Source organism: Micrasema longulum, unplaced genomic scaffold, assembly GCF_059751315.1.
Source record: "Micrasema longulum isolate JH-2025_06_02 unplaced genomic scaffold, ASM5975131v1 h1tg001067l, whole genome shotgun sequence".
NCBI classification, from domain to species: Eukaryota; Metazoa; Arthropoda; class Insecta; order Trichoptera; family Brachycentridae; genus Micrasema; species Micrasema longulum.
The window spans coordinates 580,876-607,249 of NW_028278255.1; the positions used below are offsets into that span (position 1 = coordinate 580,876).

At 32.9% G+C, this 26,374-nt stretch overlaps 2 protein-coding genes across 4 annotated transcripts in view; one reads left to right on the forward strand and one right to left on the reverse strand.

The window, feature by feature from the left end:
* Positions 1-22,067, forward strand: part of LOC148277236 (uncharacterized) — a 114,121-nt gene extending 92,054 nt beyond the window's left edge. Inside the window, exons 3-7 of one of the 2 annotated variants that reach the window (XM_088233168.1) lie at positions 13,497-13,602; positions 14,214-14,356; positions 14,719-14,816; positions 16,083-16,248; positions 19,241-22,067. In XM_088233168.1, coding sequence (XP_088089294.1) covers positions 13,497-13,602; positions 14,214-14,356; positions 14,719-14,816; positions 16,083-16,248; positions 19,241-19,344 — 617 coding nt within the window. In that variant the 3' untranslated portion in view covers positions 19,345-22,067. Of the gene's footprint in view, positions 1-13,496; positions 13,603-14,213; positions 14,357-14,718; positions 14,817-16,082; positions 16,249-17,204; positions 17,371-19,240 lie in introns of both variants that reach the window. The other variant, XM_088233169.1, reaches the window with a different exon arrangement.
* Positions 22,068-24,543: 2,476 nt separating this feature from the next.
* Positions 24,544-26,374, reverse strand: part of Sans (SAM_USH1G_HARP domain-containing protein Sans) — a 34,479-nt gene continuing 32,648 nt past the window's right edge. Inside the window, exons 9-10 of one of the 2 annotated variants that reach the window (XM_088233172.1) lie at positions 25,465-25,743; positions 24,544-24,710 (exon numbers count right to left, since the gene is read on the reverse strand). In XM_088233172.1, coding sequence (XP_088089298.1) covers positions 25,478-25,743 — 266 coding nt within the window. In that variant the 3' untranslated portion in view covers positions 24,544-24,710; positions 25,465-25,477. Of the gene's footprint in view, positions 25,744-26,374 lie in introns of both variants that reach the window. The other variant, XM_088233171.1, reaches the window with a different exon arrangement.

Here is a 26,374-nt window from a genome sequence, read left to right on the forward strand (position 1 = left end):
CTGCAACAAGTGTAACTTGTAACAATCCGCGCGTAACACTTTGCAGACCGGTTCTTACACTTACACTGGGCTCACATTCCATATGCAGGTCCATTCATTCCTAATTTCCATCCTCTCGTCTCATCGTTGCAGGTAATTTCTTCTTGCTTTCAGTCTAGATGCACAATCCAAGTGCCGGAGAAAACTTGCCCACTAGACCGTAAAACGAAGCCATTACTCTGTTATTATGTAGAGTTACTTTCCTTAGATCTTAGATCGTCATTAGAAATTTTCATCGCATAGCATTAATTCCTATTATTTCAACCATTTTCTTCTTCGTTCATCGTTTTCTCATTACTGAGTTCAGACATCTTCAGCTCCAACTCTTGTAGCTATGCTTCTCCAGTCGCGGTCGTCCCTGAACTAGATTTGTCCGGGCGGATGGCTGCGGTCGCTGAAGAGCCCGTTTCAGTTCTGATCTGGTCGGCCCACCCAGCCAATTACAGGTTTTCAAAAGTAGCACCACAGTAAGATAAAACATTATCTCAAACATAAAAGTAATAAGCAGTTAACTAAATCGGAAAGAAAAAAAATATGTATCACTCGGGGGAAGCAAACGCCCCACGGTAATGTGATTAATCTCAAATCTATCTTTCAAAATTTTGTAATTGTATTAAAATTGGTGACAGTTCGCCATAAATCTAAATTATGCGTTCAATGGTGAAACAAGAAGAAGGGCGTTATTTCTAAGAACTTTTAGAAGAACATTAATACAGAGCTTGGATAGTAATTCAGGACAGTCAATGACGAACTTCAGCACTACGGGAAATTGAAAAAAATAAATGTTTACTTGCGCGCCGCAAAAAATGGAGCGTTAAATTGTACGGCAAAGTTTCCTGAAATTTGCGAATTTTTTTAAATTAAAAAAAAACAAAAAAAAAACGAACCACTTTGAACGACGTCACTAGTTCATATGACCAATGATAAGAGAGTTATGGAAGATTTCCGATTTGCTTGTCGTCAATGGACCAATGAAGAGAACCTCTGACGTCACACGCGGAGTTATTTCAGAAACACAACACGCTGATAATACGATATATAAAAATTAAAAATACATTTTTTTGGCTCAGTTTAATAGTCTATTAACAAATAAAAAAACATTTATAAACCGCTAAACTTCCTCGTATCTTTTTAGATTATCGTTCCCTAAGAACTGAGGGTATGTTCAACTACAAATTATAAAGTCATTTTACCTCATTTTTGGTGTCAGGTGCCCGGAGAACCAGAGAATTGATGCATTTTTTAATATTTAGCGACCGGTAATACATCGGGTTGTGGTCCCGTGGCTAGTGTTGCGGACTCACGGATCAGTGGTCCGAGGTTCAAACCTCACTCTACCTCAACTTGATTCCTATTTTCTAATATTGAGTTATTTACAACTCGTTGAAAATGGCCCCAAAATCGAAATATTTAGGTAAATAATAAGAACGCAAAAAAACGAATATGAATAACTTGTCGGATTACCGGTAAGTATTATAGCGTTATACTTTAGTGTTGATTAGTATGTTGTAGGTGATAATTTCTACTAGAGAAATAGCGTTACATACAAAAATTTTCTTAAGAATTATGAATTTTAACGCCAAAGTCCACTCCCTATTCGGATTAAATTTTGTGAACAAATAATACTTTCAAATTTTCTGTTAGCTCCTGTTCGTCCTTCCGCAGCAGTTAGCAGTAGACGCACAGCGGTGCTATTCTGAACCGCTCTCGCGGCCGTAGAAAACACTTTTATCTCGCGTTTTCTACGGCCGTGATAGCATTTGGAATATCACCCCAGATCTATAGAACTTGATGTAAAGTAGACAAGCGTGACACTTTGCGATCAGGGCCCCGATTACAATGGGAAGTTAACGTGTATCTTCAATTTCATCTATAAAGTAAAATTAAGTTTTATGTATGAAAAGCAGAATATACATACATTTTTTTCTTTTAAACATGTTCAATTATAGGTTACCGATGAAGATACTATAAATGCTCATGCAAATATACTAATTTTCGTACACAAATATCGATTTTTCTTAGACAGTCGAAGATAACTCTGTTAACTTTTCAATGTAATCGGGGCCCAGACTATTCTGGGCTATGTTAATTTCTTTTTCTTGCTAGTTTGATAGGATTTGTAAACGTTCTACATAATATCTTATATTATCCATTTTTAAAAACCCCTTTTAAATAATGGTTCTGATGAAACGTGGCGTTTTTTTATCGTAAATCCCGATGACGCCAGCAATTTACCAATTTAGCATAATAGTATTTTATTTAATTGGCGTCTTGACCACAATCAATGTGCTGATTCTGTAAGAGACATATATTTCAATAAATTAGTCACTGATTTGCCAATTGAATTGAATCGAATGAAAATTTATTTGATCAATTTTAATTACGTATTCAGCTTGCGGACATTTTTAAGCAACTAAAAAACATATCATAGAAATTTTACTAAAAACATTTAGAACAAAAAATAAATATCTTGAAATGATTACTTACCTACAGACTTCCGAACATTATGTATCTATAACTATTTCATAATCATTTTCCTATCCATACCCAGTGTCGAATAATGCACTGAATTATGCAGCGTATCCAGATCATTTTTGTCACTTAGAAGTTAAAGTGATCAGTCTAACGTTTCCGGTGCCGGTCCAGAAAAAATGAAATGGTAGGCGAACTCGCCAATTTTATAATATTTTTCTCTATGCATCGTGATGTGTATTGGTGATTAAGTTCGGTTTGTTTTTTTTGCTTTAAGGATTCTATGTTTGTATACCTTTCAATGTTCTATTTTGCATTTTTAAACCTTTTTTTTAATACTCGTATGTATCGTACATCGTAATTGGCAGGTGTGCTGTTATGTACATATAAATTTTAAATAAATATACTGTATTCTTTATCCGCCTGGACACAAAACAACTATTTAACTTTGTATCTAAGTGCTGTAGTAATTTTCTTCGCTCTTCGCTTTACGCTGTATAAGAGATGGGCAGGCGGTAGACAGCGTTCGCTAGATACAGCTGGGAATGCGAAACCGGAATCTACTACGAATAAGTACATACATGTCATGTGTATTATATATGTAGGTATAAAACGAGAAACTGGAATAAAGATAAGTGGAATTTATTCAATCGCCCGATCACTTCTGTGTTCGGTAAAACATGTAATAAAAGGCGCACATCTACATGTAAAATACAATAAAATATACAAACACAGACACACGGGTACAAGACGGTGGATCACTAAACAAATACTTTTTAGGTATCAATTTTCGTAGTGTTTGAAATAAAAATATAATTAAAAATAATCTCCTCTCCTTTTTAATATGTACTCGGAAGCCATTTTTAGAAATGCACTAAATGAACTAACAAACGGCATTAGCATAAATGGACAAATTATAAACAATATCCGATACGCGGATGATACTGTCCTTCTAGCAGATAGTATGGAAAGCCTGCAACTATTATTGGACAAAGTTAACACGGCAAGTTTGAATAAAGGGCTAGAGATGAATATTTCCAAGACTAAATGTATGGTTATTCGGAAAAAGCCACAAACTTTCCCAATTACTTTAAAACTTGGAGCGCAGGTTATTGAGCAAGTTCATCAATATAAATATTTAGGATGCTGGCTGAATGATAAATGGGATCACTCGCAAGAGATCAAAGTCAGAATAGAGGTGGCGCGAGACTGCTTTTTCAGGATGCGTGACCTTCTTTGCAGTAGAGACTTTAATTTAGACCTCCGAATGCGCATTACTCGATGTTACGTCTTCTCGGTACTTTTTTACGGCGTCGAAACGTGGACACTCACCCAAAACACTTCAAAAAAGATCGAAGCCTTTGAAATGTGGTGCTACAGGCGGATATTAAAAATCTCCTGGGTGGATAGAGTCCGAAACGATGATGTTCTCCGACGGATGGAAAAAGATAAAGAGGTACTGAAGACTATAAAGAAAAGAAAACTTGAGTACTTTGGGCATGTGATGAGAGGCGAAAAATATAAAATTTTACAAGTCATTCTACAGGGAAAGATTGAAGGGAGACGCAGTGCAGGTAGAAGGCGCATCTCTCGGCTTAAAAACTTGCGCGACTGGTTCCATTGCAGCACTCAGTCCTTGTTCAGAGCAGCTGCCAATAAAGTAAGAATCGCAATGAAGATTTCCAACCTCCATCGGGGAGAGGAACCATAAGAAGAAGAAGAAGAATTAAAAATACGCATGCGATTCATGCTTAAACGTTGATATTACGATATATTATAACACGTATTATTATTTAATCTATAATAATATTTTTTAAATGATGATATATGACTAAAACACGTTCAAGGAAAATAACACAACACGAAAAACATTAGAAAATGAATTTAATAATAGAAAATGTATGGAAAAATATAACTGAGTTATGAATTAGGAAATAATCATTCATCGTTGTCCCGGCCCATTTTATGTGATATAGCCTCTTATAATAAAATTTTAAAAAAAATATTTGTAAGCATTTATTATTCAGATTACCCCTTTTAAAGGGACACAATATTGGGTTAAAATATTTATGTTTTTTTATGTCATATCCGTATTAGCCACTGTTTTGAGATATTTACATATTGGTTAGGGTATTGTGGTATATTTTTCAGAACTTCCTTTCATATAATCTCATTCTCACCTACTGACAAGTCTCTAAAGTATAGACTTAGCGGGTTATTCCTCTAAAAAAGTTATTTTGAAAAAAATAACAAGGCCTTTGAACGAATAAATAAATAAACATGTTAGATTTCCGATGGTCACGTGTATGCAGTATGTAGCCTATCCCTTCAATGATCTAAATGAAATGCTTTGAAAGTGCTTGATGATTTGAAAGGGAAAACATTACGTTATTCGTGCTATTTTTCAATATGTTGACATCTGGTGACATCAATATTGGCCAACCATTAAAAAGTCACAATTTGTCAACTGAAAACGTACGTTAATAGGTGCGTACAAAGCATTTTTATTAAATAGTCGATTTCCCATTCTGCGCGATTGAGCAATGGAGCGTCCATAGAATATCACCGGAGCATGTGATTACAGACGACAAACCAATACACGTTATTACAGGTAACATCACATCACTCTCATGAGGTAATTTCACATTTGATTGAGCATGCATCGTGCATCGTACTTTTGGGATGGGAAGTTGATCGCACGCAATATAAAAGAGTTACCATGTAATGACGGTTTGAAGTATGTATGTATATAGGTATGGTACTCGTATCTCACATGGCAAATGTTCATGAGTACTATTTGTCATGTTTTTAAGGCAGTTTCGTGTGTCGTTTGTTTTTTTTATTTTTAAATCTGATTTATTTTAAGAAAACAGCAGCTATTACAAGAAAATATAATATTTTCATATAAACCCATTTTTTAATTCACAATACTCATAAATATGTACATTGTAATGCTATTTTTTTAAAATACTAAAATTGATACATATTTTCCCACTAAACAACTATAAAGAAAACTCTAGAGCCCTAATTGCAAATAATAATTGAAATTTAATCTAACTGTATATAACAAACTTGACGTATTTTCAACTTTTTTGTATAATTTCATGTTATATTTATTTTCTCTTGTTTTAAGGACAAATAAATGCTAATTTGGGGTCACTCCAGGTGGATCCGTTGAGGAAATATTTTCTTAAGACCGAATTAACAACGAAAAAAAATATTTTCATATTTACGTGTTATTTTATTACTATTACATTTTTTTTTACTAGTGGGGTGATACGGAGTGACTTTACACCTTTTTATTCTTATGTATTTAGTAATATATAGAAAACTATAATTAGCTCATAATTTTATTTGTAAACGTTGAGTCTTTGTTGTAACGGCTGTCGTTTTCTTGAAATAAATATTTAAAAATATTCATTACACATGACAGGAAAGAGTTCTCTATGTTGAAACTAAAAATCTACGTAATATTAAACTCACTGAAACCGGTAGGTTTCATAACATGATACACATCAAACTAATCCAGATTACACTTTCAATCTCTTCTTTATCTCCTTCCGCTTACATAAACTGAGAGATGCATAGTTTCAATGCATAGTGAGTGGTCACGTCATATTCTCGCGTAGGAAACTCGGCCTGCAGAAGCAATGGTCGCCGAGGTATTTCACCATTTTCTCCAGGAAGCCAGTGACAAAGAAAGTGGTTGCATACAGCTGCATTAGGAATATGGAAATTAACTAACACCGGATGTCCTGTGACTCACTATTCGAGCATTAAAATTTCATTTCGCTGATATTTGTATTTATTAAAATTGTTTCCACAATTCCTTAGAACGGGCACATGATACTATGCTTCGACTTTGATATTTTCTTAGTGCTTGAGCAGAATTTCGGAATATAAATTAAAGACGAGTGATACTTGAATCCACAAATTTGGAATAACTAGTGACTGGTTTTATAGCTTTCGCTACATCTTCGAGACTGTTATCTTTGTTATAAAATTCAATGTATTTATACAAAAACAGTAAAGACAGATAATTTAAAATTATTAATATAATTATTATTTCTGTCAGAGCACGAATAATGCAAAAGGTCGAGTATTTTGTATGATTTTTCGCATTACAACTTTTGTCTGCTTACACGGGGCGAATTGCTATCCCAGTAATTTAATCCCCGTAAGCTGAAACTCTAAGAACAGATATTCAAATAAATGATCAATAAGAAATGTTGAGACTTCAATGGAATAGTTTGAAATACGTGTTGAGCCTTTTTGCTTATTACCCTACATATGTTGCACGTGCAATGCGACGAGAAATAAATAATAATTCATTTTAAGACGATTCTTTCTATATTTGTTTTATTATTATTACAATATTTACCTCTCCATTTATAGTTTTTAATGATTTACGAGAGATAATGTATTATCAACTAGAAGTTTTCTATTCCTTGTCAAAACACTGTAGTTTCCGAATCATATGATAAAAATTAAGTGCACCGCTGATTAATACGTCTAATTTTCTTAAATAAGACACTTCTCATTGAATAATAATTAACATGCGTGCTGTGACTAATTCTCTGGCTGAATTCCATTGTCAAAACAATCGCTGGCCGCAAAATCGAGCGGGATTGCCACGAATGCAAATAGCCGACACCATTACGTGCATATTCCTACATCGAGAGAATTTATAGCGATACATTCAGATCCGGAATCGAAACTTTATTATGTATTTTTTTACGTAGGTATTTTACACATTAAACATTATCAAAGGGAACCTAAGAACTTATGTAGGGGGAACAAAATAAAAGTACCCATATTTCGTAGTGTCTAATTTCGGATAGCGTCATAATTCTTACACCATTATATGGATGGCACTGTTAACCATTGCCTGTTAGAGCTGTGGCCGCCATATTGCACCTTTACACATTGTACTCGCCATGAGCATTGAAGTAAAGGACGAAAAACATTCAAAGTTTTTTGAGAAAATCTAGTTTTTGACGATACAGAATTCGAGCAGAGTTAGACAGCAAGTAGTAAGCATATACTTTATTACATACATAGTTTAATATGAATGTGTCATAGTATATTTGCTGTGTTAAGTCGGTTTTACGCCAGAGTTTATGAGGTAATGTGGACATGCAAACTGTAAAATATTTTTGGTAGTGTCCTATTTTCGGATACACAACTGTTTCTTATTTCGGAACCCGAAAAAAGTCGTCGCCAGCAAAACGACGAAAAAAAAGGTAACTACAAGGTAAGCTTTTCAAGTTCTTCAGATGAAGAGCCTTTTCTGTTTATTGAATCGAAATGCGATTTTGGAGATTTAAGATTATGTCAGCCTCGTGTTGTAATAGTCAGCGCGTTTTCTTACCATGCGAGAGGTCTCGGGTTCGATTCCCGACATGGTTGATATTAAATATTTATTTAAAGGCGTTTTTACACTAGAATATTTTTATTTATTTTTTATATGGGAGTTGCTTTATTATTTACCTTGCTTATAATATACAAGGTTTATACTAGAATATTCATAGTCCCTGGACTGGGACCTGCAGCGTAGGACTGATCATCTTACCTTCATGTTACAAAAAATGATCGAGACACGCTGCGATTGGTGTACAAATACAGTGCTCTATGCACCATTAGGGGCGGAAAGGGAGTGATGATGATGATGAAGATAGCGTTTGTAATCGCGGCCTTGGTCGTTCCCCAAACTACAGATGAGATCGGAGAACGAACATTAAATTGCGTTCTTACAAGATTGTTCAATAATTTCCCGAAGACTATTACTTACTCGAAAGACCCCGTGAAGAGAAGTAAAAAACTACCTCCTTTTAGTAAATGTTAATTTTAAAATGTATTGTATACGCATGTGTAAAACAGACCTGTAAAAATGTGTCTGACCGAAAAGTCTCTAGACTTAGTGGGTACCTTACTAAAATTGCAATATGTAACTAAATATAATTAACAAACACAGTTTTGCCGTATTGAAAATAAAAACAAAAGCACAGGTCACCCAGGCATGAGAAAAATCACATTTGTTTCTCGAAAAATATTATTTTTAACGAATTACTTTATATTTTCAGCCCAGTTCGGCTCTGTTATGCAAGATGCAACCTTATTCACATAGCTCCATGAATGTAGCTTATGTATGTTAAGGCAATATCTAACATGGATTTAGATTATGCCACAGTTGCACATAATGTTCCAATAGACGTAGAAAGTTTATTTATCTACATATCGATTTGATAATCAAAATGGCTAAAAAGAAATCCTTGAGGATAAATACTATTAAAATGTTTTTTTTTTTACGTAAACTAACATAATCTTATCATAATAATCACATTGTCCGCACCTATCTGTGCATAGGGCACTGTATTCTTACCTACCCCAAATGTTGAGTATCTTTAATATACATGAAGAAGAGATGATTTGTCTTTATTAGTGTTTATTTATTTACTTATTTAATTTTTCATACAATAATGGCAATTTGCAATGGCAAAAGAAATCATCATCATTTTATCATTCCCTTTCCGCACCTAATGGTGCATAGGGCACTGTATTGGTACACCGATCGCAGCGTATTATGATATTTTTTGTTGCATGAAGGTAAGATCAGTGTAAATCCACATTTTTAAATAAATATTTTATATCAACCATGTCGGGAATCGAACCCGAGACCGATTGCATGGTAGGCAAACGCGCTGACCATTACACCACGATGCCGACCTTACTTCACGATCGAATTAATACAATAAAAGGTGTTATTTATTTTTTACTTTCAGAACGTATGCGAATAAAAATTAAATATATGGTGTTCTAAAATAGAACAAGCAATACGTGTACACAATTTTATAGATAAAAATATCGATGCTGGTCTTTAATGGAAAAAGGAATCTTCTAAAAATGAAGTCTTCAGGGGTGATATTCCAAACGCTCTTGCGGCCGTAGAAAACACTTTTATCTCGCGTATTTGCACACAAAATATTCGAGATAAAAGTGTTTTCTACGGCCGCGAGAGCGGTTCAGAAGTCCAGGAACTTTAAAATATATCATTTCACTTTTAAATGTAACTTTTGTGCCGTCACAATTAATTTGTTATTTTTCTTGCTAATTATGTTGGAATTTGATGTTATTTTTTTTTAATTTTTTTAAATTCATTTCTTAAGTAAGCTTATATTAAAACTAATATAAACTATTATGTACATTTACATCATCTATATATATTTACATTTCCTTACAGTAACTTATACATTTATTTTTAAATTCTTTCAGACACTTTTCATTCTTCATACATTCAGGCATCTCATCATACATTTTTAAACCCTTATACATCAAACAATTTTGCGACTCAGCTCTTTTCAATAATGGTAGTCTTATTTTATCCTTTTGTCTAGTAGCATATTCGTGACAATTTTTGTTTAAGACAACTTTATCCTTTAAATATTTTGGTAATTTATCGTGAAAAAATTTATGTATAAATATCAACATATTAAATTTGAGTCTCCTTCTTACAGATAACCATTTTAGTTCATCTCTCATTTTTTTTAAATTGCTATATTTATTTTTCTTAAGAACTATTCTCATCGCTTTATTTTGTAAAATTTCTAGTTTATTTAAATTTCCTTCGTTTACTAAAAATAATATTGTTGAGCAGTAATCTATATGTGGAAGAATGATTGTTTTGTAAATTAGTTCTGCAGTATCTTTATTTAATTTATTTCTCAATCTACTAAGGAAAAATATTTTTTTTGATATTTTTTTATTAACGTGTTCAAAATTTGCATTTAATGTCAATTTTGAATCAAGTATTATCCCCAAATATTTCATTTCATTAACCTTTTCTATGGTTTCATTATCAATAAGTACATTCATCCTTGGGTTTGGCTTTTTCCTTCCTAACTCCATGTATTTTGTTTTTCCAACATTAAGCTGAAGTTTATTAATTTTGAGCCACTCAGATATTCTGTTTAAGTCCTCGTTTAATTTTTGTAAAGTCTCTGTATAATTTTCTCCCGCTATATAGATTAATGTATCTTCGGCAAATAATTGATAATAATAATTTGACATTAAAATAGTCACGATTGCCAATCAAATTTGATCATCACGCATCAAATGGAATGGAATATTTGCAGACGTGGGAAATGGCGGCCCGAGAGACACATTGCGGCACACCGTCGAATTCTAATATAATATAATGTCTAATGGCTTGTGGAGTAAGACCCCCTGGACTGGTATTCCAAACGCTCCCGTGACCGTATTATCTCGTGTATTTACATATAAAATACACGAGAAAAATTGTTTTTTCGTGCCACGAGAGTGGTTCAGAATAGCACCCCTGCTCCTTTATCAGGGTGAGTTTATTAGAAAACTCCATTGAAGGAGATATTTCCGAAAAACTTTTAAAAAATAATAGTGAGATTTCTAATTATGCTTCACCAACTCAGTAGAGAATGCTAAGTTTACGGTGTCAAGTAGTATAATTGAAATCTGTTTTTTGCTAGATTTAGAGGCGGTTTTGAATTACGCTATTATTTAGGTGGGTAGGTTTTTATATAAAGTTTATTTTGGCATCTATAACTAATTTTCCGTTTTTGGTGGAGATTTCTAAGTTTGCTTTTAATACTCTCATTTGACAGAATGAGGAAGTTTAATGGTTTCTATAAATTATTTTTATCTTTTAACTAGCAAACTAAGCCACAAAAAAATTAAATACTTTTATCTATCGTCTTATTGACGCCATGATTTTTTAATGTTTTGTACTTTTGACATTACTCCGCCCGTGACGTCACAAGTTCTCGTCGTCGAGTTCTGCTGATCGGTGAGTTGGCTGATCGGTGAGTTGGCTTACCGGAAACCGGAAATTTATCACCACACTTTATTATTCGTTATCAAAGTAGCAGATTATTTTTCATACATTTTCAAGAAACTTCGCCGTACAATTAAATGCTTTAATTTTTACCGCGCGCAAGAAAACATTTTTTTTATTCAATTTCCCACAGCACTGAACTTGCTAAAGCTAGGGTTTCCTAGGACAGCGGTGCCCGTATTTTAACGGCCGTAGTGAACGGTGATGCAGTGGACAGCCGTCGTAAAGGTGACTAGAGTGTGATTTTCTAGGAAAACGGTGTTATCAACACCATTTAACACCTTTTTCCTAGGAAACCACTCTCTAATCACCTTTACGACGGCTGTCCACTGCATCACCGTTCACTACGGCCGTTAAAATACGGGCACCGCTGTCCTAGGAAACCCTAGCTTAAACTGAAGTGAAAAATAAACTTTTTATCAAATTAATTTAATACTACATGAGAACGTGACTATGGTGCGACTCTTTATATAATGCAATTAAACTGCAACTATCCGGATTAATGAGTGCCAGGTTTTATTGCTTTTAAAATAATACAGTGAATTGGAAAAATATTAAACACTTACTTAAACATGTTCCTTACAGTTGTTGCCATTTTTATGTGTTAAAAACACAGGGATTAGTTCGCGTTTAAAAACATAGGGATTAGTTCGCGTTCGCGTTTAAAAACACAGGGATCAGTTCATTCGTAATATTCGTATTTCTTCTAATTAGAAATACGAATATTATAATGTAACGAATGGTGGTGTAGTGATCTATCCTCTCTGTCTACGTCTATACCAAAACGGCGTGATGGCTCATTTAATTGTTGAAAATCACAGTGCCACCAAAATAACGTAATAAAAACACGACAGTTTTGCTTTAAAACAACATTTAAAAATTATTTGACAAGATTTTCAATTCACAAAGTGCCATGCCTCAAATTTACATTCATCCATTGTAAAACGATTACTCTAATACTAACTTGTTTCTTGCATTCATTTGAAATGCCAACCTGTAACCGGCCTAGTCAGGAATGCGTCTCGGTATTTAGTAATAAACTCGGCAACATTAAGTAACGGCTAGTTTTGGCGTTCGCAAACTTGCCGAGTGGAATTTAAACTAAGACGAAACTAGTTTCTAGTTAGAAAAACAGTCTTAAGATTATATTTAACTTAGCCAATTGGACACTGGAGTTAACATTATAAATTGATCTTCTCTTGGTTTTGTATCGATTGTTAGGCGTTGAATATCCAATGGTGGTTTAATCCCGGACATAATAAAATGGGTTTTGGTTTTGTCTTTTAACTAAAAAAAATTTTTTTTTTAATGATAAATTTATTAACATATCATTAAAGAATCCCATTTGTTTACGCACATACATACACGTACGTATGATTTGTATTAAAAAATCAATAAATAAAAAACGAATAACTAATTAGGTACTGGATTTTTTTCCACCTCAAAAGGCTAGAAAACCCTAAAGAGCGGTGAATTACAGCACAGAAGACCCAAGTTCGAGAAATATCGCATTATTTGTTTGTGATCTCACCGGGAAACGAACCCGGAAGCCTGCGTGCATGAAGCAAGCGTCTTAGTCACTGCCAGTGTACTACGAGGGGCGCCACCCTCGGGGAGTCTATTGAGATCGCCAAATATTTCAAAAATGATAGAGAACCTCTTTGAGAAGAGTAAATGAAAGTTTATGCAAATACAGCGCCTATTTATTTACTTATTTTATACCACAACAGCCCAGAAGCCCCAATCACAGTGGTGAATTACAGCACAGGTCACCCAGGCTTGAGAAATATCACATTTATTTTTTGTGTTTTCACCGGGAATCGAACCCGGAGCCTTCCATGCGTCGGTCAAGCGTCTTAGCCATTACTTTAAAATTTAAAAAATAATGATGATCAAACATAGGGAGAATGTTACACAGCGTTAGAGCCAATAAGGTCATAAGCCCTGTAAATGCCCAAACCTTCATATTTCTTCATTCTCAAAAGAGGTTCTGTTCATTTCATCTCTGTCGGCATGATGAATAATGATTAAACATACAGTGGTAGAAGAAGGTCATTGTTAGTAGATTGCGTGTCTGTTAATTGTCTAATGGCGCTAATTAATTGTTTCCTCTTTCCAGTGGAAACTTACCTGTCGCCAGTCGAGACCCACTGCAACAATGTGGATTACTTCATTCCCGATGAGAACAATGTCACCAAAGGACTTTCTGAGGATGCCATGGCAAGGTAAGGAATTCTTTTAAAAGTCCTAACTCTGAAAAAGTCTAATTAATATGTGTCTAAATATCTATCTCAGTTTTTACTCTCTGGGAAATGTAAGGATATGAATTATAAACACTTATCTCAGTTTTCTATCTGGTGAATTTAGTGATTTTAATAAAATAACTTTCTAGTATATCAGGGGGAGAAATTAATGTAAATAGGTAGTTATTCTCTCAGAAACATCTAGATGTAAGTTCTGCAGTGCAGACGATGAAAAACCTTAACACGTGTTATGTGAATGTGGTGCGTATATATCACAAAATAAGCCGTATACTCGATGGACCATTATTTAAACCTGAGGATGTGAGTTACTTTTAGAACTCGGGCTCGAAAGAGGAGATTTAGCAATAGATATGAGAGTACCCGCCGTCCACTAAGTAGCCCGACTTGAAGACTTAGAATTGGAGGGTGATAATTAATTTACGGGGACCCGTCACAATATATCTACACGGGTCGCAGTGACGCCAGGAGCTCGTTTGGCATTGACCCCCATTTACATGAATGAAGAATAGTAAAAGTTAATTTCTCTGTATATTTCAACATGTTACATAACAGTTAAACGATTTATGTTTCAGATTGCATATGGCCAGGTCTACTGTGGCACTTTTCATTGTTGCTTTCTTCTCTGTATTTGTGGCTTTCTGGACGGGAGTTGTCGGCTGCTGGAAGAGGAGTCCAGGAAACGTCACAGCCACCGCCATTTTGATGCTAGTCACATGTAAGTGAAATATTTTTGTTTTATTATTTTTTATTGTTTGAAGTTGATGTCAGTGCTTAAAAGGTTGCTGATGTCACTGCAACCTGAGCAGCAATTGTGATGAGGTAATATTATTTGAATTTCGCCCTCCAAGCATAGGTTTTCAAACACACTAATGAAGGACTGATTTCGACATAATCATAGCTGAAATCAAGTGAGGGTTATCACTAGAACCCTTACAGGGCACTGCACATTGGATAAACACCTTGCTAGAATTAACTTTGCTAGAATAGTCAGACCGCGCATCCTTTTAATATGTTAAATAAACACTGTTTTGAAACACTGAACCAATAAATGAAATTTACCTTATTTATTTATTTTAGGTTTATTAGCAGCCGGTGCCATGGCTCTGTGGCACGGAGTTGAATATTACGAAAAGGACAAGATTGTCGGAGAAGAATATTACCAACAGTGGAATAGTGTAAGTACAAATTTCAACACACTCACATCACACCATTCGAAGGATTTGAGTTTTACACAAGTAAAAATGTCACTGCATAGTGCTTATTACCATCAAAACATATAATAAATATAAGATACATGTTGAATTTTACTGTTCAGCAGTGTATAATATGTTATATTTTTATAATATGATATGTAATATATGTAGGTACACATATAAAAAAGCAATTCCTTAGTTTCAAAGATAACATCTAATACTTTGAATAATATCTCAAGGACATTTTTGCTTGTTTAAACTTGTTCGATAATTGGGAATCATTTAAATTGCTAAATACCCACATACTTGACTATTATACATTATATTATTTACAGCTTTAAATCTAGTGTCAAATATAAAATGTTTTGTTTTATTAATTGATTTTATAGAGGAAGTTGTGTGGTTTAAAAAAAATTATTTGTTAATAGACTATCAAACTAAGCCAATTTTTTTATAATGTATCGTATTATCATCACTATGATTTTTTAAAGATTTGTAATTTTGAAATTACTCAGCCTGACTTACTCCACTAGTTGTCGTCGGTGAGTTTTCATGACTGGTGAGTTGGCTTCCCGGAAACCTAATCAACAAATCAACATTGTAATTGATTAGCAAGAACTTGTAATGTAGTTCAAATTCATTTTTATTATTTTTTTCATAAATTTTCTAGAAACTTCGCTGTGCAATTAAATGTTCTAATTTTTACCGCTTGTAAGAAAACATTTTTAACATACAATTTCCCATAGCACTGAACTTCCTCATTGACACTAATAAATTCTAAGTTTATTTAACTATGGACTTTCCAAATGACATTTTATTGGTGGTTTTCAATGTGATTTGTAAAACTTAAAAAAAATATTTGCAACTTTATTTGAAAAACACAGAATCATTTAATAGTTTCATAAAGACTATAGATCTATTAAAAAGTTTTTATTATACCGTAAACACATTTAAATAAACAAAATGTTATGCGTCTTAAAATATACTGATTAAAACATAAATGATGTGACTACATATATTTATGAAGGCCCTAAATTATGAAGATGACTTTCTTTTTCATAAAGATCAGAAAATATTTTTTTTAAATCTACTAAAATGTTGATAAAATGAAAATCATTGTCTGGCAATTATGATGAAATGATTCAAATATACATACTAGGTCTCAGCATTAATCTCAAGAATCCCACTAACCTAACCTAAATAAATAAATTAAGCATTAAACTCCAACACAATCTAATGTTAATACAGGTTCTACAAGATAATGCTTCTGTGGTGTACGATTGGTCATATATTCTGGCGTGGATGAGTGTCGCCGTGTCATTTATCAGTTCGGTGATGTTTTTCTGTGCCTCCACTTGCTTAAGTAAGGAGAAACGCAAGGAGCAAGCCAGCAATGTGCAGTACATCATGCCAGGTCCGAGAATATCTAGTTCTAGCTCGCTCGTTAAAGGAATATGGCGGTTTTGTTAAATGCATAGTGGCCTGCTTTGGAATTTCGTCGTGGGTTGGTGCAGACAGCGCTGTAATATATAACGCCGTTTAATAACATATTTCACTACGCTGTTCTTTAGAAATATGCTTGAATTAACCTAATATGATAAATGTGGATCAGCAGTTGTGTTCTTAATGCATCTGTGAAAACCGAAATGTTTCATTCGAGCATATTTCTAATATCTGTAATGTTAACATGTATTTGGCTTTTTTAATTACTTGCTTTTATAATTATGTTGTTATTAACACATTTGAAATAAACATCTTTGTCTGGACGGAGGGTTATACACAATTACAATATCGATGTAACTTACTTTGTAAACAATCAAATTATTATTTACAAGAAATAAAACTAAACAAATAAATAAAAAGGCCAAATGCTCGGTGTCAAGACATACATTTGTATCCTTTCAAGCAACACTCTCATATTATATACAAATAATTTATTATATTTTCATTATTTAAAGACTTATTTTATACTATTTATTGTACATCGAATGTATTACATAATTGAAAGAGATATAAATGTATTTCTTCTCACATAATATAATAAGACTGTTGTAATTTGATATTTCGAATAGCCACATGAAATATTACGTAATTATCCGATTAACCATAATTTTATTTTTAAAATAATAAATATACTAACAAATGCTTTTTCTTTCTTTTCATGTATTCTATCTGTTCTGCATTACTCTTCACAATTATGAAAAATGGAATAAAATGCGTGTTGTAAATTTGCTTGTAATATCATACTGGATAATAATCCAAATCATCCAACGGTAACAATCATACGAAATAACTAACACCCAAAATGCTGAAATTGACCAAACATTTGGCGAAACAAATGGAAACACACGCATGGTTAAACGATAACAGGTGCTTCGCAATAACTGCCGCATTTGGTATGACTGGTCTTACGTTGTCGCGTGGTGCGGTGTCGGGCTGAGCCTCATCTCCGCCATCTTGTTCTCATCGGCGGCCATTTGCTTGAGGGGAGAACGCGAGAAGGAAGAAGCCCTGACCATGCAATACCTCATGCCTGGTATGTTTGTTTTCTGACCATATGCGTACATTCGCTTTCCTAAAGTGACCGATACTAAATTGGTGTGTAGATTTTTCACGGTCAGTGTTATCAATATGAATTATCTTTCTTGGGTGATTCTGTTTGGATTGAATTCATTCTGACATTTCAGCTACCGTTGCAGGACATCTTCAGAGTAAACTAAGTGTTGCGTAGAAATAATAATGTTAATTGGGTTGTGGTCCCGTGGCTAGTGTTTCGGACTCAGGGATCAGAGGTCCGAGGTTCGAACCCCAACTACCCCAACTTGATTTCCATTTTCTAATAGTGAGTTATTTACAACTTGTTGAAAATGGTCCTTAAATTTAAATATTTGGATATATTATAAGAACGCTAATATTTCTTTTATTAAAACTTAATTGAAAAAGGTCATTTTTTCAAAAATAATAATAAAAGAGGCAATGCAAATACACAGACACCTAAATAACATAAACAAGGATGATGGGCTTAAATGAAACTAAACATGGTTCCCCGAAGCTACACATGAAAAAAATTACATTGAATGTATCTCATATCGATTGTGACACGGTACAAACTACAAGTATATAAGCGCATATTTTTTTCTACACAACAAAAGTTTACCCTGAAGATGGCTCCTGCTACAGCAGCTGAAACGTTAGAACAAACCCATACAAGACCAATCAAAAAAGACGATACATATTGACAAATATCGTTCAAATTATTGTACATAGATTACAATTGTTATAAAATTGTTTATTAAAGTATTAAAGAGTTTGACAGGATAGGAAACATTAGTTTATTTTTTATCAATAAGAATGGATTTACTAATTGGAGATTAAAGAATTTGTTTGATATTTTTTTAGATATTAATTAAATTATGTTTTACGTTTGTATATTTTATATGTGCATTTCATATTATCTTAGTCAATTAATCATTTAGGGGATCGGTGATTACACTTCTGCAAATAAGCATTTGTATATAAACTTTCTATACTTAACGTGTAAAAAAAACATGTAATAATAGGTGGTTTTCAATTTGACTGTTAGTTTTAAACAAATATAAAAAAATACTGAATCAGTGTCTTGGCAAACAAAGCAAAAATGAGTTTAAAAGTTAGTACAGTAATATTTGCACATTTTTCAATGGTGTTTGCATTCCTTATGTAAAATTTTTAGCACAAATATTATTTACAAAACGGAATGAATTTGCATGGGTTTAAATGACGTAGAAATATTGTGCACATTTAGTGAGGATTACTGGGGAGCATTCACATTGCAACATTCACTATTTGAAATCATTAAAAGGTTTTAAGTGCTAAGGTAGTCGAAGTTTTCTGTGACTTTTATTATTTATTTTTAATTGATTGACTTACTGACGACAATAAAGATGTTGAAGGTATCTTGTATATTGCTGTTTCTGTACGTTGGTTGGTAAACGACAATTTTAAATATTTATCTAATAGATAGTTACAACAATAACCCCATATTATTTGACTAAATCCAAATAGAAATACCTTCATTCTAAAAAGGTCAATTTTTAAATAGTGATAAAGATTATAATATGACGCAACCAAAATGCATAAAATACATACATAATTTGAGTTTCTCATGTTCTGGTTAGGTCAATTAAATTTTTAAATGTCAAAACATAGGTAATTACAATATTTAATTACAGCATCATTTATCCAAACTTTTTTTCATTTGATTTTCTTGTATCCAATGTGGAAAATGTAATTGAACATCATGTTAAATAATGACTTAGCCAAACATTTTTATTTATCATAAAATTATAGAACTTGCCAATACTCGCAAGTAATATTATGTTTTGATTCTACTAAAAACTAATATTATTTGTTTTTATTTTGTTTAGTGTACCCACAAAAGCAGCAATACGCGTACGCAGGATACCCACCACAGCATTATCCTCCAGGCCCATACTACCACGGCTCCCAGTATGGTCCATATAACTACTGAGGATCGGCGCAACTCCATACACCTCACCAGGCATCACAAACCGCACACTCAGAGTCATCTAATTCATCCCTGTCGAACTCCCTCGCTAGCTTTCATTCATCTCGCAGAAAACAAAAAAAATTTGACTACTCCACAGATGATTCCCAAAGAATTACATTCAGAAAACCTGGGCGAGACGCCCCATCATCTTCCACTGCTCATTCCCTATACAGGTCTTCTAAATACACAGCAAATGCGATGAGCAACCTTTCAATGATCGAGGAAATTCCGTCCATGGGAAACAAATACACAAGTCACTCGAGTAAAACTCAGAGTGTCCCGTCCATTGCTGAAAAGTTGTATAAAAAGCGAACTCAAAAATGGTCAAATAATCGCGCGTTTTCATCCACAACGCTCAATCGTCCTATGCGCGATGAGAGTTACGAAGTCCCGATCGGAAGTCATTACGACAGAAGTCAATATTATCGTCGGCATTCCTCCGAGAATCCAAATTGTATCTTGAGGCCTCACGAACCGGAGAGGAATTATGATAGAAGGTCAGTGTACAGTTGTATGCCGCATCAGGTGATGAGGCCTGAAGATGCGATGAGGGTTTTGCATCCTACGGAGTTAAGATCAGTCCGCGCGGCCCCTGGAGGTTACATCGTTGACCTTCCTCCACTCGTAGCGTACAATAACTTGTATCTAGCCTTCTTGTACTGATCAAATTGGAAGTATTTTTACTGTGTGAATGTTGTAACTTACAAATTGCGATATGCAAAGAGCGCAGAGTGAATCTATTTTACGTAATATTTCAAAATTGATTTTTCTTTTTCTCTTTGTAGTTTCGTCAAACTTGATGATGGTGATGTGTTGGGTTTACTTTTGATGATTGAAAAAACGTTTTTTTAGAATTTGGATAATTAGTAAAGTTGCGCCATAGAAAGTAGGTTTAAATCAAAATTTGATTCCGACAAAAATGTAATAATTTTAATTTTAAATATTTTTCTCGGACAAAGACTGCATATCAGCTATTCATGGATGAGATTAATAGTACCTTTATACATATATTCATATTTTTACAAATTCTTTTCAATAAGATATTATATATATTCATTTTTAAACAAAAGTGTTCAATACTGGATTAAAGATTAGATCAGCTTTTCTTATGTGTATAGTTTGGTATTTTTATTTCAGAAATGTCAAATCTGTGATAAGAAATGCTCGGAGAAATATTTTTAAGTGTCGTCTCAATCTTTCCACTACTAGAACAAATGAGATTGAACACTTATAAGTACATATCGGATAAATCGGTTTAAAGATAAATGTGCCTTTCTAAAAACAGGTGTTTATATAAATGAGTCATAATTTGACTAAAGAAGATGAATTTTATTATTAAGAAAGCAAGTAAAAATTTTCACATAAAAATATTGTTGGGATTTGTGAAAGTGGGTCGAATGAAGATGTATGCGTGACTTGTTCATAAAATAATTTATATACTTCAATTTAGTTACGTTTAGTTTAGGATTTAGTAATGATATAATTATTTTTTCCGTGGATGAAATCTCATTCTCCAGTTTACAGTTTTGGCAGATCATTTTGTATTTAGTTGTATTTCATTTTTCACATCAGTGTTACCATTGTTTGTTTAATAATTTCTACCATATATGCAACACGAAATAAAATAAATATGAATTTATCTACCTATACATATTAAATTAATTACTATTCATCAATATTGTTCAGGGGTTTGTCTAATCAGATTTTTTAGCTTTCTTAAATCTGTGCAATGTGAAAAGTCTTATGTCATAGATCTTTACTTGGAAATAACAAACATTTTTATGAGTACCGAATTGAAAAATGTAAGTTGCCATGTTTTATTCACGTTATTACCTCTTATGTAGAATATAATATAATAGACACGTAGCTTATCTAAAGAAAATCTATTCAAATTTTAAAATGTCTTATGACATAGATAGATTTACTAAAATAAAATATTTTTGGTCAAAACTTAGCTTAAAAACTTTTACCCCGAGACCACAGAAACATAATTTTAATTGATCTAACGTTTTAAAATATTATTTTATACTTTTTTTATCATCGGTCTAAGACAAGATACATGTATTTAAAAATTATAATAAGAATATAGAGAACAAAAACAGAAAGGACGAATAATAACAAAATGTACACAAACAGTAAAAGTAATAAACACTAATGTAATTTTGTCTAGAATACAGAATTATCCATAAGACCAACCCATTTCTATTTGTAAAAAATCTGAACAGCCATAGACAATAACGTGGGTAGATACTATTTTTCTTTAATAAACCCCTGATAAAAAAATGTAATAAGAGTGACACTTGTGTATCAGGTTTTATCTTTGTAATATTATTTGGTGCTTTATTTTTCTTGAGAAAACTGGCTTTTCCGAAACGTTAATTATGATTTATTCTATGTAATTCAAAATATATCCAACAAGTCAAATACATATAATATTAAGAATGTAGAATTTTTTATGCTCAAGTTATTATTAGTATTCATGGCTAGTTTACGATTATTTAGTGATTTGAGTAAAAGGTTAGGTAGATGTAGTTTAGTGAACGAATTCTTTAAATTTATTATATTCCGCTGTAAAAACTTGAGCATATTTATTAGTTCAATTAATGTTATGTTTAATTAAGAAATAAATGTAATTTTATATGATTCAATTAAGTGTTAAGACTAAATAAACATATTTAATAAAATTGTTGTTATTATTTATTTTACATATTTTATATTTTTTATTTTGATACACTTCGACTTTCATAAAACGAATATAATAATCACACATTTATTTAGTGTAAAACTACTAAATTACAATATGTAAGATTTCAAATAATACTAAGTTTGGTTTTATGCTTTGACGAAGGAACAGCTGTGTTCCAGAATCGCCTTAAAAACAGGAATTTAGTGAATAGAATAAATGAATAATATGGAGTTATATTAATCACCATAAGATGCACAGAAAGAGCAGAATCAGGTCCTTATTAAGGCTGTAGTCTGACAAAAAGTAAGGAAGGTGTTTGCGGTTTTTGTAAAATTGTTTGATGAAAATAAAAGTAAATGAACATTAGTTAAAAACAATAATCTTCTAAGGTATTTTTTGTTAAAAAGTATACTTTGAAGTTTTATACAACTAATAAATATTTTTAATCAGGTTGTGGTCCCGTGGCTAGTGTTGCGGACTCACGGATCAGAAGTCCAAGGTTCGAACCCCACTCTACCCCAACTTGATTCCCATTTTCTAATAGTTATTTACAACTCTATGAAAATGGTCCCAAAAATAGAAATATTTGGGTAAAATATAAGAACGCAAATATTTCCTTTTTTTAAAAAAAAAAAAATACAATTAACTTTCGACCAGCAGATTACCAAGTATAATTATTTAATCTAGAATTAAAGAAAAATACTACAAATTTGTGCAAATTTAAAGTTCTTTGTCTTTTAAATTTCCTGTTCAATCTATTGTCTTCAATCTTAAAATATTTTGGATATACTAGAAATATTTGAAACCAAACTAAATTTAAAATGAAAACAAAATGGCTTAATTTTTTTAGTATTTATTTATTCAAATTGACAAAAAAGGAGGCAGAAAATTTCAAATTGCCTTAGATTTAAAATAAATTCCTTTTCATATCTCAATGAAGATATAAATAAAAATACTTATAATACAATGTGATAAAATAAGTTTATTTATTATTTGTTATAAAATTGATCTACGTCGTTTTGGTGAATTACATAATATTGATGTAAAAATAATTTATCAATACTTTTAAGGCATATATGGCAAGAATAGCACCTTTTCAATAATATAACATATTTTTTGGACAATTAAGTAAAGGAATAATAAATAATTATAATATATTATGTAAAAATACATATCTAAAATTATGAAAATGTTTATATACTGTCTGTTTAATGAAAGAAGATAGTTTTATGTTGTAGTTGAACATGAATGAGCATTGAAAATATGGTAATATGTGGTCAAACAATACATTATTGAAATTTTAAGACACATTTATTGGAGTTTATGATAATATTATATTTTTACTTTGCAGTAAAAAAGAAACTGATTCATTGCGAGATTGTTTTCCTGCATAAAACATTGTATTAGTGGGCTTTGGGAAAAAAAAGTTTTAAAATGTTTCGTTAAAACATGATGTTAATTTTTCGAGTACAATGGTTGTTTTCTTAAAAGTTTTTATTATTTGCTATGGATTCAAAGCATCTGCATTTGTTTTGTTCTATCATTTATTTATGTACCTTTATTATTTTTTGTCAGAAATTTGAATTGCGGTGAGGAACAAAGTGTGAAATTGTTTAGGAGCGGGAAAAGAAGGCTTCAAAAAAACACATTTCTCGTCCTGATGCCGACCCTTGTATACACATAAGGGAGGGGAGTAAGAGATTGGAAAACAAGGATGAAAGTAGGCTGAATGCTGTCCAAATGTTATTTCTCAGGCGAATGTGCGCATAAGCAAGTATGCATTTCTTCAGAAATAATAATGCTTATCTCAGCCTCATACATTGCATTGTATGAGGCTGAGATAAGCATTATTATTTCTGAAGAAATGCATACTTGCTTATGTATTTTTTCCGATTGATCCGTGGTATTACAATCAACATAGGTATAATGGAGAGTATTTTTCTTCTTCGTCTATGTTCCTAATGACTACCCTAGACATAGAAAGCATAAGCTGTTTTATCTTCCTGCTTGCAGAACCAACTTGCCGATGGTAATGCCAGTAAGAAGAGCAATGTCTTTACTCAACCGTATCTCTTCGGATATTGACATCTTTCATATTAGTTAAGAACAGTTCTAAGAGAAAAACATTCTTTCTCTATAATTGCTGGGTATTTTTATTTTACCATCTTTGTATATTCAAATTTTAGTATTAATTTTTTCGTGTTAGGTATGCATTGAAATATTTTGCAATTTTTGATAATTTTGATTTGATAAAATAAATAAATTGAAATTGAAAAAAAAATATTGATAAAATCAAGAAAAGAGTTCTGCGTTGTTTTGGACATATAGAGTGAATGGACCGCAAGAGCATGACTAAAAAGGATTTACGATATCAATGTTGATAGATGCACAGGACGAAGAAGACCGAGAACAACATGGCATGATTAAATTCAACAAATACTTGAAGACGGACAAGACAAAAGTAAGAATAATTGTTGAGTGTGCATGGGAAGATGTATTAATGAAAAGGAAGCAAGCGAAGACAGATTATAGTGGCATTCAATCCTCCCAGGGTAGCTCTATGGGGAAATAGCGTGATGGCCTGTTTGATTGTATTTCTTGATTTTGTTAATATTTGAATATGTAGTTCACTGCACAAATACTAAAAAACGAAAATTTATTTTGATTTAATTTGTCATAAAAACTTACTAGCAATAAATACAGAATAAAGTACAGCGTATTTTTCGGACCATAAGACTTACTTTTTTATTCTCAAAATTCAATTAAAATTTAGAGTGCATCTTATGGTTTGATGCTTCTTATTGTTCAAAACATATTTTTGTTTTAAAAATTGATAGATAAATTTTGGGGTGCGTCTTATGGTCCGATCCATCTTATCATCCGCAAAATATGGCAATGAAATAGAGATGATGGTTCATAGAACGATAGTTTCAAATTATGTTAGTAGTAGAGTAAAAAATACTGATACTCTATGCCAGTTTACTGTGAATTCAAAGCTGCTTGTTGCGCCTTTTTACGCTGCTTCATATTTATTGACTATTCCGGAACCTAAGTTGAATGGAACACAAGAAGTGTGCTTACTGCTGCATCTAGTGTACATTTATATCAATAAACTGGGTCTGTAATTTTTTATGATTACAAAAAAACTTAGAGAAAAACACAAATATCAAGAAAGAAACTACAGGCAGGTATATATAAAAGATGATCTAGAGTAACAATAATAGGGAAACCCTTCTCTTGAGCTTAACGAGTCTCTTGAGCTTAACGAGCATTGTAGACATTTCTATTATTATATTTATTTTAACAAAAACAATGAACATGATATTTTAAAGTATTCTTTTCCATTTCCTAAAAATTTTCACATTGTCCCTAATATGTATATAAAAACTCCCTACTTTTGAGCAAGAATTAGAGTACTGTGTCTACCAGGGGACCAGGATTAGCGAGGGCACTCTTCCTCTCCTGTACCGCGTTCACCAGCTTCCTGTAGGGCCCTAGCGGGAGGCCGAGAGACTTGAGGTCTGTCTCCGTCAGCAGCATGAGGGAGTCGAGGTCGATCTGCTCCTGCAGAAGTTTGGGGGCGTACTGGGCGAGGCCCCAGGCTGCCAGGAACCTCTGAAGGGCAGCTGCTCCGGATTCTTCTTCCCCTTCGTCTGACGATCCGGAAGAACTCTCTGGAAATATGTGTGAGAAAAGTTATTAAAGGTTTGGAATAAAAATATTTGCTTATAAGGCGGTTTTATACTGCGATATTTCACTGTCTCTGGCTTGGTACCTGAGGCGTAATACTGCCCAAATGCAGTACCCTATGCACCACCAGGTGTGGATAAGAGTTTGATGATGATGATGATTACGTACCATTGTGTTTGTACTTTGTAAAAATGGTGATTGGAAGCATTAAAGTAATGTTTCCAATCACCATTTTTACAAAGTCAGGCGCCGTGGCGTAGTTTGTTAAGACGGCTAACTGTGAAACTGGCGACGTGGGTTCGATTCCCGCCAGTTGCAAGAAAAAAATTCAAGAAAGATTTTTTTCTCAATTGGTCTAGGTGTTGTGGTGTATTTTTCATAACCTCCTTCCATTTCCCACCTGCTGACAAGCCTCTAAATAGAGGCTTAGCGGGTTAATCCTTAAAAAAAAAAAAAAAACAGAATCTTCTTCTTTCTTTTATGGATCCGAAGGATCTGTTTGTGCCGCTGCATCCGTCTCATATGAAGTCGGTTACCCACCATCTTTTTAGTGGTCTGCCTGGGGTCTTCTGCCTTCGGGGTTCCCTTGAAGTGCGATATGTGGAAACCTGTTTA